The following is an 18,828-nucleotide window of genomic DNA, read 5'->3' as shown; positions in this document are numbered from 1 at the left end:
TTATAATTCAGGAATGGTGCCATATGTATTTACGATTCCGAATAGGATGCTTGCATTTACTGGAGCGATATCCAAGGCATTTACACTAGAAAATTTTATAGTTAATAATTGCTAAGTATAGAAATACAATTAAATAAAAAATTCACTCTGTGAATTTTTTGAGAGAAATAAGTGAGTAGACTAACTAAACCAAAGATATAAAAAACTTGATAATATGTATATGTTGGAGGCAGATGTCCGAAAATAATTAGACATATGGCGATTATTAAAATAAACTACCTATATCCACAAAGTTACGCGGAAGAGTTTTCATTGTGATTGTTCAATCTTATGTGCGGAGGGTGTTAATCTTTGTTGTTATATTATACTGAAAAGATTAACCCCTCCGCAAAGAAGTTATATAAAGACTATTTATAACCACGAAGTTGCACGCATCTGGCAAGTTTATTATAGACAAATCGCCATATGTTCGATCGAATTCGGCATCTGCCAATATATACAGAGAAGACCAGGCTACTAGTAACATAGCAAGTTGCCGGACGAATTTTACGTTTACCCGTTTTGCGTGTTCGTACCGAGAGTCACTGCCGGCTAGTCGGCTGGTCAGGCAGTACGCAGTTGCAGTTGTGCTCGGACGGGTCGGTCGTGACAGACTAGAATATGACGCGAGTGCCGAGTATTTATTATTTTCATTTTAAGTGTTTACCTTCACTTAAGGTAACATTTAAAATAAAAGATTTAAATATTTATTATTTGAGGTATGGCAAGCCAAAACTAAAACATAACAAATTCTCTAAACCCAAAAAGTTATATAATATTACTCTCTAAATAAAAAAAAGTTATAACAAGTGTTCAAACAGACCATCTTTCTCTTGTGCTAGACAGAAGTCTAGGCGGTCGTAAAATGTGATGAGGAGGAAAAGCAAAGCATGCTTTCAATGCTAAAATTGCTGTAAATCGTTACTGGCTTATTCAAAAGTTAATAATATACAATAAAAATAAATTCCAGTAAAACTTAAGTTTAGTCAGTTCAGATCAGTGATTCCCCAAAGTGACCCCATCGTTAGATCTAATCATTTTTGACGTAAGCTGGGAACAGGTTTGTGAATACTTAAGTTTTTACTAAGAAGATATATTTTATTGATAATAATAGTATTACTGGTACCTTATAATAGCTATAGCAAAGGAGCCCATTCCTACAGCAAATACTAAACAAAACACAGTTCCAGAAGCTTCTCCCCAAAAGGCTGCACCCAACATAAAACACGTCTGCGACAAAAACCCAATAGCCATAAACGTTTTTCTTGCCCAGGTTATGCTTAGAAGTTTCTTTTGAACAACCCTGTCTGCCAGTTGACCTGTAACTTGCATCATTATGGCTATAAATATGTAGGGCAATGCAGAAAGTATTCCTGATTTTGAAATGTCGAAGTTAAACACATCTGTAAAACGAATATTTATGTTTGAGTTCATATATAATTTCCAAATTTACCTTTGAAATACTTTGGTAGGAGGGTAAGCAAAGTATAAAATCCCCAAGTTTCGCAAAATACTGCTACCTGTAATGCCCACACAGCTTTAGATGTTAAAACATGTTTCCATGGTACTGAAACGGATTTGGTGGGCTTTGACTCCTTTAAGGCTTGCTGAATGTATTGTAGTTCGAAGTTTGATATCCACTTGTCTGTTTCTGGAGACTCTTGTATTAGCAAAACCCATAGCATGTACCAAACTAATGCCAGCCCACCTATAAATAAGAATATGTATTAGTTTTACATATAGGTGATCAAGAGTTACATATTGAAAGAAAAAAAGTTTAATAAATAACTCTAAAATCTCACCGGAAAAAATGTTCATGATTTGTTATTTTTATATAAGACAAAGTATATTTCTCTATTTTTAAACAAGAAATAAATATTAAAAAAAGTATAGAGAGAAGTAATTTCCTTTAAATATTTTCCTTGTCGACCACTATCCAATAAGTACTATCTTACCTGAAAAGTAAAACACACTCCTCCAACCACTGGCGTCAGCTAAATAAGCATAAAACATCATAGCAAAAACTGCTCCAGTATAACTGCCTGAATTTGCTTGACTAGTAAACCTGCTCCTTTCACTGGGAGGAATCCACTTAGCCCACATAGAGAACAAACTAGAATACGTCACACCCTTAAAACATTTTTTTAATGATTGAAAGCACAAATCACTCTTAGTTACCTCAAATATTCCCATGAAAATTCTTGCAGCCAAAAGAAGATACACATTTATGGTTGCAAAGAGCGGGCTAAGCAAAGTAAAGAAAGCAGCCCCTGCAACACCTCCTCCAAAGATTAACTTTCCTCCAAACCTCTTGGAAAGGAATCCTCCAAGTATTTGAGTCATTAAATATCCATAGAAAAACGAACTTAATAAATAGCCTTGAATTTCGTTATTCCATGTGAATTCTGGACCCTGTTTAAAAGTATATTTATGTACATATAGTGATGGTTTTGTATTTTACTTTTCCTACTATGTTTTGTTCAGTGCCATTTGGTAATAATACATATCTGTCTTGTGTCATAACCACAATACCAATACTTAAGTTAACTCGTAAAGAATATATATTCAAATATCCGAAAAAAACTAGGATAGCTAAAATATATCGCCTTTGTGTCCAAAATTTCCAAGTTGTTGAAGGCGACCTAAAGATTAGTTAAATGAAAATTAAAATTGAAAAATATTTAATACTTACAGGATTTCATTATAAATTTTTTGTTCGTCCATTGGTTTAGAATAATGTATATTTTTAAATATAAACTTATAGCAACGTTAATTATATTAATGTTGTTATATCTGAAGTAGTTTACATTATATTTAAATTCTAGTATTTTTTATCTTATTTATTGATAATTATTAATCTCGATCACAATTAAGTTAGTTGTTATATTTTAAACAAATTATTACTGTCTGGTTAAGGTCTGTTAATGTAAAATTTGAAATTTCTAAAACACACAATAGTAAAATCAAGGTTAATTACATTTGACATAAAAGAGATCTAATACTATTAAAAGATTCAATGTTTACTTAATAATAAAAAGATTTTTAGAAATGACACTTTTATGCTGGTTTTTATCAACATATTAGGTAGGATTAGTTCAATCTAAGAATATTACGATACGGGATTTATGAGAAAATTTACGACAAAATTTTATATTATACATAAAACAAAATAAATCACTTGCATTATTTTATTAAATTAAAATACACTCACCGGCAAAAATCCGGCCACTAAAAACTAGTCCCAATTTCAGAGTTGGATTTTTGCGAACCACTCATTAGATTTTGATGATTTTTTAAATTGTAAATTAATTTCTTCTTAACGGATGCTACGTCAGCAATTTTTTATTCGAATTTATTTTGAGCATATACAGGGCACACAACAATAAGACGAAGTTTTTGCTCGAACTTTGTAACACCCTGTAGAGTGCAGCAGCTGTAGTAGCTATTGTTAAATCAAATCACATTGTAGCCTGATCTTTTGTGAGCATTTTATTTTTTAATCAAGACATTATCTCCAATATGAACAGTGATAATGTCGTGATTATAAACAAAATGTTTACAAAAGATGAGGCTACAATGTGATTTGATTTAGCAATAGTTACTACAGCTGCTGCATCCTACAGGGTGTTACAAAAATTCGGGCAAAACTTCGTCTTATTGTTTTGCCCTGTACATATGCTCAAAATAAATTTGGAATAAAATTTCTGACGTAGCATCCGTTAAGAAGGAATTAATTTACAATTTAAAAAAAATCATCAAAATCTAATGAGTGGTTCGCGAGAAATCTAACTTTGAAATTGGGACTAGTTTTTAGTAACCGTTTTTTTTTTGCCGGTGAGTTTATAATAAATTATATATTTTTATAATATCACTTGATCGAATTTGGTTTATTCTCTTCTTGTTCTTTGGATTTGGCCCATGGTTGTAGTTCTCCTGAAGCACACGATACAAAAAAGAAAGCGCCAAACAAGTATAATCCGGCCGAAATAAAAAATACTACCCTCCATTCGTAAATCGTCTAAAAAATGTAAAGGAGGTAAATAGTAAGAAAGTCTTAAGTAAAAAGATATATGACATACAGGGTTATTGGAGATAATATATCCAGACACAATTGGACTCATAATGCCAGGCATGGTTCCAAAGGTATTGCTTATGCCTAACAGTACGCTGGCATATTGTGGAGCTATATCCAGAGGATTTACACTGAAATGTATTAAAATTATATTTTGATGTTATGTTTGTTATGGTTAAAATGGATACCTTAGTATACTGGGTGCGTCTCAAAACTGGCTCACCCCTATAACTTTTGATTTTTTTCAGATAAAAAAAAACGAGATTTGGTAGGTTAGTATATGACATAAATTATTTTCCCAAGGCTCTTTGATTAAAAATTAGTGTTTTTAACAGATCCATGGCCAGGGGCGGGTACAAGAATTTATTTTAGGGGGGTCCAAAATAGAAAGTAATGTAGAATACGCTTTTTAGGGTGCCATTTTTAACAAAAATGCCTAATATTTAATACAACTTACAGATCTTAGGGGGCCGGGCCTCATAGGCCCCGCTCTGTATCCGCCACTGTCCATGGCACTCTAGATTGAAATTTAAAATACGAGTTTTTAAAGCGAAAATGTAAAAAGTTGACATATGATATGCCATTCTATTGAAAATGTCATTTTCTATCGAATAAAGTAAAAATATACAGGCGTGCCATTTAAACATCAAAAGTTGTAGTTATTTCCGGTGAAACAGGAAATGACCAAAAACAATCAATTCTAATTTATGTCATATACTAACATACCAAATCTCAGTTTTTATCTAAAAAAATAAAAAAGTTATAGGGGTGAGACACTTTTCAGACGCATCCGATATACAGGGTGTGTCTTAAAGAACTTTACCGTTTATCCCTTTACTGTTTTCAAACAACTCCAAAATAAACGAGTCATTATACTTTGGAAATTTAAAATAAATATATTTTTGGTTAAAGTTTGAGAAATAAAAGTTGATATACAGGGAGTTCCAATATTCCGTGGACATAGAGTCACTACGTATTTTTGAATCAAAATAAGTTAGTTGCACACAATCTAACTCTATACAAAAACGTTTTCGCAGTTTTCGCCAACTAGATTATTAGCAAATACTAGATATTTTGTGCTTACATAACTTGATGTGACAAGAAATAATTTTGAAATAATGTGTCTGTTATTTTGATTCCAAAAATATGTAGTAGTTGATGTTCACGGAATATTGTGGCACCTTGTATATCCATATAGAAATAACATGCAGTAAATAAGCAAAAAATATGCCGGGTGCGTCTCAAAAAAGCGACTCACCCCTATAACTTTTTATTTTTTCAGATAAAAAACGAGATTTGGTATGTTGGTATATGACATAAATTAGGATTGATTGACATATTAAATTGTTTTTGGTCACTTCCTGTTTAGAAATGACTACAACTTTTGATTTTTAAGTAGCACCCTCGGTATATTTTTACTTTATTCGATAGAAAATGACACTCTGAATAGAATAACATGTTATATGTCAACTTTTGACATATTTGCTTAAAAACAAGTCGTATTTTAAATTTCAATCTATACGGTTATGTTAAAAATAGTAATTTTTAATCAAGGAGCCTTGGAAAAATAGATTTGATTACTTAATGTTTTTCGTGTCTTGTCCTGGCAAGTTAAAAGATGCCCAAATCGTATTTTTAATCATATCTCAATTTTTTCAAAACGAACAAGGGTGGCTCATTAGCATATTTGGAAAAATCATTTTTTACGAATAATTTGGTACCACACACTTTCGAATAAAGTAAAAAATACCAAGGGTGTCATTTAAAAATCAAAATTTATAGTCATTTCTGGTGATACAGGAAGTGACCAAAAACAATTGAAAACGCCAAACAATCCTAATTTATGTCATATACTAACATACCAAATCTCGTTTTATTATCTGAAAAAATAAAAAAGTTATAGGGCTGAGTCAGTATTGAGACGCAACCGATATTGTTCCTCTTTTGTTTAGAAAAATATCTTTAAACATTTAAAATCAATTCATTAACAAATATTATGAACTAAAGTAATATTTTTACCTGAATCCTGCCCATGCAAAGGCACCTAGGCCTACAGCCATGGATAAACACATTACTGTAACGGTGCTGTTAAATACGAAGGTGACAGCCATCAGGAAAATAAATTGTGCCACAAATCCGAAGAAATTGAAATATTTTCTTGTCTGAGTAACCGTTAGATATTGTCTAGTTATGAGAAAATCAGCTATTTGTCCTGACAATGCAACCATTATCGACATTGCGACATAGGGAAGACTGGAAAGAAAACCTGACGTGCCCAATTTAAAACTGTAAATATCTGTAAAATATATTGTTTAGTGTTATTGTTATTGTTCTATTTAATATTTCCTATTACCATTTAAGAATTTTGGTAATTGTGTCATGAAAGTGTAGAAGCCCCAATTTTCGCTGAAGTTTGCCACACATATTGACCACACGGCTTTAGAAGAAAATATCGATTTCCATGGAACGGTAATTTCTTGTAATTTATCACTAGAATTTACTTCCATAGAAGACTGAATATATTTAAGCTCCCAATCGCTAATATTCGAATCATTATCAGGTGCATTTGCTACTATAACCATCCACAGAGTATACCATATTAGTCCCAGAACACCTATAGAATAAATATTAAACCAATTAGCTTGATTTTCATGCATTCGTTATCCGTTATCCGACGATACGATATTAATTTTATTGGTTGAATTTAAAGACTTCGATTAGGATCGTCGATGAACGGCATGAAAATGCAATAATTTCATGCTTCCGTTCATCGGATGTACGATTTGCTTTTGATTGGTGTTATTTTATATTTTCATTTCCATAACCATTTCGCTGTTTTACTTATAGTCTAATAGTACGAGAGCTAGCAACGTCAAAGCTAGCAACAAGAAAGCTGCATGCATGGAAATGGAACAGTATGCGGCCCGTCTGGCTGCCGGTAAACGTTGCGTTCCCTACTGCGCATTGAAAGAAGATCCTATATTTTTTATTAGTCTTTTAAATTCTAATCTAGTAAAGTATTAAATAATTCTGGCGATTAAAAAAAAATATTTAATACTTCACTATCAGAATATAAACGAAAATAAAATAAAAAAGTTTTTGCCCGGACCCGGTCTCGAACTCTGAATCCTCGGTTCTTAGTCGGAAACTCTACGCGCTGCGCTATGGAGACTTGTTCGATTTATATTCAATACTAGAATTTAATTTAAAAAAAGACTAAATAAAAAAAAATATAGGATCTTCTTCCGATGCGCAGTAGTGAACGCAACGGGTATCGGCAGCCAAATGGACCGCATGCTGTTCCAGAGAGCATAGTAAAAGATATATCAAAGAGCCAGCTTTCTTAAAATACTTTCTCGAAAACGTTGCTAGCACTTAGACTATAAGAGCTAGCAAATATTTTCGAGAGAGAATTTTAACCCAGATACTGCCAAAACTTTTTTTTTCGAAAAATTTATTCAGATTTTAAATTTTAGTCCTAAGGATAAACAGAAATTGATATTTTAAGTAAATTTTGGATTTTACCATTGTGTTTTTTCTAAAACCGGTGTTCTTTTAAAAGAACGGTGGCAAAATATTACTATTTGAAAGAAAAACAAACAAATTTTAAAGATAGGGTTTATTATGTTACCTATATATTTTTAAACGAAAAAATTACAATGTATGATAGCTAAGAAAGCAATTTTTAGGGTGCAAAGTAATGGAACATTTTTGACAAAAAAAATTACAATTTTTATGACATACATTACATCGGGTCTGTTTTTCCTGATACACAACCAAATGATCTAGTCTATCATATCTAGATGTTTCATGAAGATTTGCGGACTGACGGCTAGGACCTCTTTTTGTTGTTTTTTTATATGTCTCCAAAATTGAAGTTGCCACTGATTGTCTAAATCTTAGATGATCTTTTTTTCCGCCTCCAATTCGATATATCTGCCAAGCATTTTGTTCGGCCATGTCTAGACAGTGAGATATTAGTGGAAAATACCACTTTTTACCTCTTATTTGAGTTCGATAGAGGCTAATATTTTGATCCGCCCTGTCAACCCCACCCATGTTCTCATTATACTTTTTTATTACATGTGGTTGCGGTACGTAAATCGTTTTTTTCTCTTTCTGGGAAAATCTTTTTACTGGGAGGGTGGGCATTATTTTGGTGTGATTTGAAGCAATCGTTACTACGCTATTATCGCACCACTTGCATAAAATTATAGAATTCGTATCAGAAGATACAAATTCTAATGCACCGCGTTCCTTTTTCTTCAACACTGAGGAGTGAGATAAAGGAGAGTCTTTACCGACGCGATTTTCTCTTATTGTGCCCGTACCTTTCAGACCCATATTTTTGAGCTCTTCGAGTAAATGAAGGGATGTAAAAAAGTTATCGAAAAATAAATGAAAAGGGACAGCCTTAGTGTACTTTTTTTGAAGTACTTCTGCAAATTCTAGCACCACTGTTGCACCTAGGCCAAGATCTTTATACCTACCCGAAAGGACGGTGGTTGAACCCTGATAGGGTTCAAACCATTCAATATACCCTGCAACAGTTGTTCCCACCCACAATTTATAGCCCCATCTAATTGGCTTTCCTTTTATAAATTGTTTCGAACCATGATGCCGAAAATATGGTACCATCGATTCATCGACGCTGTGCGACTCTTCACATGGTGACATATCTATAAATTTTTTACTGAGGACATCAAAAAGAGGTCGTAGTTTGGCAAATTTATCATTAGCGGATTAGTCAGCATTATTACAACAATGAATATTTTGCATTATAAAATTAAACCTATTTCTAGATATCGCTTCACAAACCAAGATACTATTAGTGTCTCGAGAATTTTCCCAATACATCGACCTTCTTGGGTGGGAAGAATAGCCACTGAGTAGCAAAACACCCAAAAAACAGCGAATCTCGTCGTCAGTAATATCTCCAGTACGGTTATGTGAATTAGCATACATATTTGAGTACTTTACCAGCATCCCGATGACTTCATTATCAAAAAATAGGAAAAATGCATCAAGAGGAGTGTAGAGCTGTCTTGGTCCGTATGTTGGAAGGAAAGAAGGCATATCGGAGTCGATATCTATGCTTATTATCCCATTTATAAGTTCGTGTTTTCTTTAGGACTCTGCTTCCAATAATCCTTGACCCAAAAGTGGACAATGGCAAGTCATCCTCACTATCAGAAGTGTCTGTTATTACAGAGACACTAGCGTCTCCGGTATCGTCCTGCGAAACTTCAGCTTCGGCACGTAACTGACGCCCTGGAAGATTACACATTTGCACGTTCTCTTCGTCCCCAGAGTCCTCATCAGTGTTATCGTCATTTGCGTTCTCTGGAGGAAATATGATGATATTATTGTGTGGGTCTTTATCCAAAGCCTCAACTTCCTCCAGTAATTCATGTAACGTCAGAGGCTTATTCCAATACCATAGACAAACTAACAAAAGCAAGACTTTTCAAACGATTGAGGAAGTCGAATTATTGTTTTTGCGCTGGCCAGTTGAGTCAGAAATCATCGCGCAGTCGCACTCGTCAAACCTAACCTAAATAAAACGAAAAACGTTTTTGCCTTGAACGAACTGTTGAATTCCTGATTTTGCGTTTTGATTGGTTATTACTATTATTTTATTAGCGTACAAAACGAAAACAAATAATGTAATACATTTTACACTTATGAAGAGCATAATAATTACTGTGATTATACATATTATTGTGATTACATCGCTAACGTACACAAAACGAAGGTCCTACAAATTGACTGTAAGTTATAAGAATCTTTATCTTTTAAATCTCTTTATGATTTGAATTTTCGTGCTTTATATTTTATAATAGACTCTAAATGTTAATATTTTTTAAATTCTTGTGAAAATGTGAAGTTTATGTTTTTTGTTTTATATTTGAAAAAGTTGTATATTTTTAAGATGTTTCTTGTTGTCCTATTATTAATATTATAATATACATAATTATTTTTTGTACCTTTTGAAGAATAATGCTTTTATTTCGTTTGCCATATAACTGTTGTTTTTATTATCATCTTTTTGTTATTTATTAAAATAAACGAAAAAAAGTCAAATAAACGAAAACGTATTCCTCTTATTAAAGAGAATACGTTTTCGTTATTGACTTTTTGTTTATATCTGTTACGTCAGAAATTATTGTTTATTTTACCGATGGAAATGGAAATAAATGTATTTGATTTTAATAAACGCTTATTAATTAAACATCCTTTTTACAAAATACCCAATCCATAAGTAAAACATTCTCGTCTAAAAGACTACTACAAAATACACAATCCATAAGTAAACCGTCCTCGTCTAAAAGGCCAGTTGACGCAAGCGCGGTAATAAACTCTTATCAAACTTGTTGCCGTTTTGCTTTTGTTAGTTTGTCTATGTCCAATACCTAATAGAAAAAATAGTTGAATATAGTTGATTTTGCCACTGATCTTTTAAAAGAACAGGCGAGTTATTAGGCGTACAATTTGTTTGGCGTCATTTATTATAACCCCACTCCTATTTCTAGATTTAATTTATACCTATTTTTGTCAACTTTGATAACATATTTTGCATTTAGAAGTAAAACAAGACAAATTGTACATACCTTCTAGTATCCATGTCATATCACAATTTATTATAGCAAATATAAAATCAATTTTTCAGTAAAGTTGATCGAAATCACGAAAACGGCCGGTTAAAACACGAACTGATTATTACTGCTTAAAACATACTGGTGGCGTCATCTATGATTAAATAGTGGTGTTTCAGTAAATAGGAAACCTGTAGTGTGTCTTTTAAAAGAACGGTGGCAATATCTGGGTTAACAAAGCTGGTTCTTTACTGGCTTTTAGCTCTAAATATACTTTTTGCTATGCTCTCTGGAACAGAGTGCGGGCCGTCTGGCTGCGGGTAGACGTTACGTTCGTTACTACGCATCACATCTGTATTTAACATCTATTCACTACTGCGCATCACATTGGCCATGTATTTCAGGAACTTGAGACTAGAATAAACATATGTGTAGTATATTTAGTTTAATAAAAAAGTAGCAAAATAGTATGTAAATCGCATCATTGCATTTCTACTCATAAACGAGAAATCCCATAAAACACACGAAAATGCGATACCCTGTACAGATGTGATGCGAAGTAGTCTACGGCAGCCAGACGGCCCGCACTTTGGTCAGGAGAGCATATCAAAAGATATATTAAAGAAACTCGCTGGTACAATTATATTTTTTATTAAAGCTAGATTAAATTTGTCAAAAAAGTGTCAAAACGTCCGTTATCGTACGATCTTTCTCCGTTGACGGGCTGGAGTAAAAAATTTACGGATGAAAAGTGAGGCGAAAACGTTATAACCAATCAGAACGGCGCGCCGTCGGACCATCGCGGCATCGTATCAACGGATAATGGACGCATGAAAAGCAAGCTTTAGGAAGTTTTATTTTTCCTGTAATGTTTTACCAAAAAAGTAAAATATACTACTCCAACCAAACGCTTCAGCCAGTAAAGCACTCAAAGGCATAGCTACGACAGTTCCAACATAACTACCAGACGAGGCAAGCATAGATAATCTGGTTCTCTCTAAAGGTGGTGCCCATTTAGACCAAATTGCATGCAAACTTGGATATGTAACACCCTAAAGAAATAAATAATGTTTAGTTTCCACTCAAAAAACAACTATGAAAACAATTACCTCAAATACTCCTTCGATTATTCGGACAGCGAGTAAAAGATAGACATTGGTTGTAGCTAACCATGGTGTGATAATAGTTAGTGCTGCTGTTACAGCTATTCCCGTACCGAAAATAAGTTTTCCGCCATATTTTGCTGAGAAGTATCCTCCTAATAGTTGAGTAGTGATGTATCCGTAGAAGAATGAGCTGAGAATGTAGCCTTGTATTTCGTTGCTCCAATCAAATTCTGGCCCCTAAAGAAAATTTCCACAAAGAAAATATGAGTTTGATTTATTACTTTAATTTAACACTGTTATCTATCTATCTATACTTTGCTGAATATTTTTTATTGTATTAATTGCATTATAGTTATTAATGATACAAGTTCGATACGAACATCATAATGAAACGCGTCTAACGTAGTTACACAAGTTTCATTAAAAAGTTCGTATCGAACGTGTATCATTCAACATTTAATCTACGACGCGACACGAGGGACGATCCAAAGGGATTTGATTTAATTTAAAATATCAGAGATATCCTCGTAAAAATTAAAATTCAAAATTATCAGGTGCCCATATTAGTCGACGCCGTGGTAACCGTGGTTGTTGATTGCTTCCATTTTGACTTTGACAACTCAATTATTGATGTTCAATTTTGTGTTAAACGTTCAGTTTTAGCAAAAAGCAAAAAATAATATTAATATGGGTGATTCTGATTCTGAAAGTGTCCCTTCGGATATTGAAGGCATTGCGCAAAACGTTGTCGATTTCCCACTTTCCAAAAAAAAAGGAAAAAGGAAAGAAAGGAATCAAGAATAGTAAGTAGTAACGAAAACGTTCTCCTGGCATATTTTGAACATCTTTCAAAACATAGGAAGGCTTCATCACATTGGGTAGATTATTCCATGCTACGTTCAGTTATATCAGTGAAGAAAACAGATATTAGTACGTCCATTTAATTGCATTTCTAAAAAGAAAATCGGAAGGATTTCGGTCAAGAAGTCGAGAATTTTAAGAAAAGAAGACATAACTCGTTTTTTGTTGGAAGCTGATGATAAGACTTATTTCCTGACAAAAGTTTCATTGATAGTGGGACTTGCGGGAGCCTGCCGGCGCGTATCGAGTTGACAAATCTGCAGCTGCAAAATGTTAAAGATGAAGGACAATGCATTCATGTCATTATTCTATTTACGAAAACAAAGATATCACGAGATTTTTTTTATAACGAAAGGGAATGTTGAAGGAATAAATATGGTGGAAATGGTTCGAAGATATATAGCTATGCGGCCAAGAACGGAAAATGGCGTACAGAAATGGAAAATGTATTAAGCAACCCGCTGGCATTAATACTTTAGGGAAAATGCCGTATAAAATAGCATTGTTCCTAAGTCTTCCAAATCCACAACAATACACTGGACATTGTTTCCATAGATCGTCTGCGGCGTTGCTTGCAGATTCAGGAGTGGATTTATTAACTGTTAAAAGACATGGTGGTTGGCGCTCTAACACAGTGGCAGAGAGCTATATAGAAAATTCCAAAGAAAATAAGAAAAAAGTGTCATGTAATATTTTGGGTAACATTTCTGGCAATGATGGGCCCTCAACAAGTTCAAGCACTCAGGAAATAAATTTACTTTCTAAAAATTCAACTCACCTGTCATCGTCTGGAATTAATTTAACCAATTGTACTGATATTATAATTAATGTTTACAATAAATAAACGTATTTAGGTACCTTTTTTTGCTTGTTTCTTATTTTAAAATTTGCGTGTTATTATGAATTCATAATAGCACTAGTGCTATTATGAAAGCCATAATGACATCCAAATGACAATGTTAAATGTGTCATAATGACATAGTCGTAGATTAAGATATTTATATTTAAATACTCTAATGCTATTTCGAAAGAATATAGAGTCAGAAGTAAAACATATTCTAACAAAATATCTCATAAGAATTATGTATCTGTTATAATTATCACTGCGCTTGACATAGACATTTTTAAATTATATTATGTTACTTGAACTCATATTTTCTCCAAAAAGTCATATGGGTATTTCGCCACTAATTGTCAGCCGCGGTTTACTAATAACCAAATTTGCCTAACGGACAAAAAAATGCTTAACGTTTCGGGAAGTATATCTTTTCCCGTCAAAAAAAACACAAAGAACAAAGGAAAAAACTATTTAAAATATCTAAATGCAACTATTACAATAGATACATCAACAGATACGTCTACAAAAACCGTTGACGTTCTGTTAAAATCACATTATAACAAGTTAAACTTCAAAATTAACAATTACTATGTGATAACAATTACTTAGTAAGGTAAAACCAAAAAGCTTCAAACTTTCTGTATGATTATTTTTTAATTTGTTTTTAATTTTTATAATATGTTATATTTATTTGTGTTATGTTCTTTAAAATCAAAAAAGCGGAGCTATACATTACTAACGTCTAGAGATGCATGAGCAATACATTTAATTTTATTAGATTGTATTGAAAAAGTCTCTTTTACTTTTATTTAGAGGCTGTCACTTCTTCCATTATAATTTTTCCGTTGTTAAAATTTACTTTGTGCCCTGTGTCCCATGAATGCTGACAAATCTTAGATTTGTGAAAGTCGCCCTTTCTAAATAATCTTTATGTCCTTTAATTCGGACATTTAAAAAAATAAAAAAAAAATCATTTAAATAAACATAACATACGTAGAAATTAAAAAAAAAATAAAAAAAAACATACAGAATGTTTGAAGCTTTTTGGTTTTACCTTATTAAATTGTTATTAGGTAGTAATCGTTAATTTTGAAGTTTAACTTGATAAAACGTGATTGATAACTTAAAAGTGTTCTCGAATAGTTGCATTTAGATATTTTAAATAGTTTTTTCTTTGTACCTACTTTGTGTTTTTTTTGCATCCAACGCGACGGGGAGATATGCTTCCCGAACCGTTAAGCATTTTTGTCCGTTAGGCAAATTTGTTTATTAGTAAACTACTGCTGACAATTTTAGTGTCCGTTGGATTAACGCAGCAGTGTTTACAAAAAGTAACTATTTTATTTTGTAGATTTTCATACAGTGGCGAAATACCCATAGGACTTTTTTGGAGAGACGAATCCGCCACAGAGGATATTTTTTATCTCATATTTTGTTAAAATTAATAAAAATATGTTATTGCTTATTATTCTGTGATAATTTAATAATTTCAAACTATAAAATATTTAGATACTCACAATGTTAATAACGGTGCCATTTTCCAAAGTTTCATATCTATCCGATGTCATAGCAACTATAGCAATGCTCAAATTTACTCTTAAAGCATATGCATTAAAGAACCCAAAAAATGCCATAAATGCAACTACATATCTCCTGTGTTTCCAGAATGACCACTTTGATGGAAAAGAACTAGAATAACATGAGTTATATTTAGTTCATCTTATAGTTTTAATCAATATTATTGCAAATTACCTCTGATCATATTCTGCAGCTAATTTATTGTCCATTTCACTAAGAAAAATGTCTAAAGTTTTAATTGTACAAGACTACTGTTTATTTCATTTTTATATAGCTAAAGTATACGTCGAATAATACTATCTAACATACTAAACACGCGTTATAATGAAAAAGTGAGATAAACTAGTTATTCAAAGTCTTGAAAATATTTTATTTAATTATTTTATGTTTATTTGAATAAATAAAGACGAATATTTGAGTGTATGTCTATACAACTTACCGTAAAGTAATTTTAGTAGATAATCCTTGTTATTAAACATTAACCTGGCTTAAGAAATATTTTTATGAGATTTTGGAGCTTGATTATTGCGTGTAAATACTCAGTTTATTTTCTATTTGCAATTTGGTATTTTTAATTATAATAATAATATTATCATAAAGTCTCCACATAACATTTTACCTTCCGTTTAAACTGTGAGTTAATGGCCAAAACTGTCCTCTATTCCAGAGGAAGGTTGGACATTCTAGGCATCCCTATAACTCTTCTCTTTTCTTTAACATATTAAAAAAGTTTTTTAAGCTCTTTTTTATACATTAAACTCAAAATAAAAAAATTATAGTCGTCTATCGCCACAATGTTTAATAAAATTGTTAATCTGGCATCTATATCTCTTTTGCTTGGCAATAATATCTCTTTGTAGATGAAATATTTGTAGAAACGATAAACATATTTAGCATTATTAACTTTACTTATGGTTAGCTTATGATGTGATGTGAAATAAAAAGTTTTGTAGAAAATCTTTGTTTTATTTTAAGAAGTTTCGAGTATAACTTTGCTTAAAAAAGTAAAGCCCAGTTGACACGTGTACCTGGATCCAATATACTTGGATGCTGCCATAATTGCCATATAAATATACTTATATCTTATATGGCAATATCCAAGTGTATTTGGTAAAAGTACACTTTAAGCCGCCTTAAGCAACGTAAGAAACCATCAACCGCTTGTAAAATTCTTGATGCATGTTTTTTTGAGCATTTTTCTACGAATAATTTGGTACTACATACTTTGTATTTTGAGTCAAATTCTCGGTATGAACGCAGCCATTGCACTCTGGATTGAAATTTAAAATACTATTATTTGAGAGAAAATGTTGACATTTGAAAAGTCATTCTATACAGAATGTAATTTACTATTAAATTAACTACAAACGTACAGAGGCTATTATTTAAAAAGCAAAAGTTATAATCATTTCCGGTGAAACAGGAAATAACCGAAAATAATTGAATACATGAATCAGTCCTGATTTATGTCATATACAAGTACTACATACTGAATCTCGTTTTTTTTGTCTGAAAAGTACAAAAGTTATAGGAGTGAGCCACTTTTTGAAAACACCCGGTATAGTAATAAGTAATAACACGTAGTAAAAAAATAATAAAATAATTATTAGACAACGGGGTATATAGAATACTATAAATATCTATACCGGGTGCGTCTCAAAAGTGGCTCATCCCTATAACTATTTTATTTTTTCGGATAAAAAAAAAACCAGCTTTGGTATGCTAGTATATGACATAAATTAGGATCGATTGACATATTCAATTGTTTTCGGTCACTTCCAGTTTTACCGGAAATGACTACAACTTTTGAATGGCAATCTCGGTATTTTTTTACTTTATTCGATAGAAAATTATACTTTAAATAGAATGACTTATCATATGTCGACTTTTGACATTTTCGCATATGGTTTATTTGAAATTATAAAATGCGGTTCATAACGACAATTTGACTCGAAATACCAAGTGTGTGGTATCAAATTATTCGTAAAAAAATGCTTTTCCAGATATGCTAACGAGCCACCCCCGTTCCATTTAAAAAAGTTGAGATATGATTAAAAATACGATTTGGGCATCTATGAACCGACCAGGACAAGGCACTAAAAAGATTAGACGACCAAATATATTTTTCCAAGGCTCCATAATTAAAAATTAGTGTTTGTAACTAGTAACTCTAGATTGTAACTCTAGATTGAAATTTACAATACAACTTTGTTTTAAGCGAAAATGTCAAAAGTTGACATATGATATGTCATTCGATTCAGAGTGTCATTTTCTATCGAATAAAGTAAAAAAATACCGAGGCCATTTAAAAATTAATAGTTGTAGTTATTTCCAGTGAAACAGGTAGTGACCGAAAACAATTGAATACGTCAATCAATCCTAATTTACGTCATATACTAACATACCAAATCTCGTTGTTTTATCTGAAAAAATGAAAAAGTTATAGGGGTGAGCCACTTTTGAGGCGCCACCCGGTATAGTATATAGAATATTATAAAATTCAATTGTACAAATATTGGCAATTGGAAAAAAAATATTATTTCTAACATTATAAGTGGAATATTAGAGACATAAATGTAATTTAAAATCAGTAATTATAATATATATATTATCTATTGATATTAAAATTAACAGTAAATACATCAAAGTATACTCGTATAGGTATACAGGGTGTTCCTTAAAATGACATGCTAATATTTAAGGGGGTGATTTTTGGGTCTATTCTAAGAAAAAAACTTCATATGAATGTATGTCCTAAATATCTTTACTTTTCAGATACAGGGTGGTAAAATTTTTGAATTTTTTTATCAAAATATCTCTGATGTTTTTTTTTGTACACGTCTTCCATGCATTTTGATGCATATTTTGATATATAAAAAAACGTTTTATTTTTAATTTCCTTCCAGCCAACGCAGAAACGATTTCCACGCAACAGTCACCGGATCAGATTTTCAGCGATTTGACCCTGATGTAAACTGACTTTAATTTTGTTAGGTTGTTAATGTTAAGCAAAAACTATGAATTGGACGAAAAAAATCAAGAGATAAAAAACGTTTAAAAATGGATGGAGATTTTGAAAATAATTTTTATTTTAAGAGAAGCCAGTGGTGTACCAATTTTTTCTTCAAAAATATTCAGTGTAAAACCCGTATAGGCCGCACTGGTTGAAATAAATAAAATTCTTTGTACATCAAAAAGGGTATTTTAATGCATAGAAGACGTGTATCAAGTTTCATAAAGATATCTGTAATAAAATCAGAGTTATTATGAAAAAATGTTTTTTTAGAATATTTTACCAACCTGTATCTCAGAAATTAAGATGTTTAGGGCATACATTCATATAAAGTCTCTCTCTTAGAATAGGTTCAAGAATCGCCCCCTTAAATATTAACATGTCATTAAGAAACACCCTGTATAATGATTGTAAATGGTGATGATTTTAAATAAATATATAAATTTTTCTTAAAATAGATATGTTAGTTTTATAAGAATCAATAAACTAAAAGGGCTAAAAAGTCAAATAGAATAATATCCTAACGTAATAGATGTTTATAATATTTACCTTTTAAGCACAATGTTTTTCGTTCAATGTCAATTCATTAATTCGAGATTTTATAGCTGTCCAGCACAGTAAAATTAGAGATATTGTTAGCAAAATTCAATCGACGTGTGAACAATTATTTTAAATCTAATTTAGGCACGAAAACAATATGTAATTAGGCGGTATAACGATGAAAA

General features: G+C 31.8%; 2 protein-coding genes across 5 annotated transcripts; both read right to left on the bottom strand.

The window, feature by feature from the left end:
• Nucleotides 1–3,040, bottom strand: LOC115883314 (sialin-like). Its single transcript, XM_030901659.1, has 7 exons — nucleotides 2,732–3,040; nucleotides 2,510–2,681; nucleotides 2,218–2,451; nucleotides 1,995–2,169; nucleotides 1,493–1,747; nucleotides 1,166–1,442; nucleotides 1–85 (listed from the first exon to the last, which is right to left on the bottom strand). Exons 1-7 carry the CDS (start codon nucleotides 2,761–2,763, stop codon nucleotides 1–3), a joined length of 1,230 nt encoding a protein of 409 aa, XP_030757519.1. The 5' UTR covers nucleotides 2,764–3,040.
• An 817-nt stretch (nucleotides 3,041–3,857) lies between these two features.
• LOC115883297 (sialin-like) lies at nucleotides 3,858–18,759 on the bottom strand. 4 transcript variants are annotated; one of them, XM_030901631.1, is made up of 9 exons: nucleotides 18,653–18,759; nucleotides 15,265–15,303; nucleotides 15,030–15,201; nucleotides 11,817–12,050; nucleotides 11,585–11,759; nucleotides 6,465–6,725; nucleotides 6,131–6,407; nucleotides 4,119–4,242; nucleotides 3,858–4,057 (listed from the first exon to the last, which is right to left on the bottom strand). In XM_030901631.1, exons 2-9 carry the CDS (start codon nucleotides 15,297–15,299, stop codon nucleotides 3,908–3,910), a joined length of 1,428 nt encoding a protein of 475 aa, XP_030757491.1. In that variant the 5' UTR covers nucleotides 15,300–15,303; nucleotides 18,653–18,759; the 3' UTR covers nucleotides 3,858–3,907. The 4 variants fall into 4 exon arrangements, with proteins under 4 accessions (XP_030757491.1, XP_030757493.1, XP_030757492.1 ...); XM_030901633.1 differs by lacking the exon at nucleotides 18,653–18,759 and adding an exon at nucleotides 17,496–17,513; XM_030901632.1 differs by lacking the exon at nucleotides 18,653–18,759 and adding an exon at nucleotides 15,530–15,767.
• Nucleotides 18,760–18,828: the final 69 nt, after the last annotated feature.

The sequence above is a fragment of the Sitophilus oryzae genome, unplaced genomic scaffold (genome assembly GCF_002938485.1).
Source record: "Sitophilus oryzae breed Bouriz unplaced genomic scaffold, Soryzae_2.0 scaffold_1869_pilon_pilon, whole genome shotgun sequence".
In the NCBI taxonomy this organism is placed as follows: Eukaryota; Metazoa; Arthropoda; class Insecta; order Coleoptera; family Curculionidae; genus Sitophilus; species Sitophilus oryzae.
This window is presented reverse-complemented; position numbering and strand designations above follow the sequence as displayed.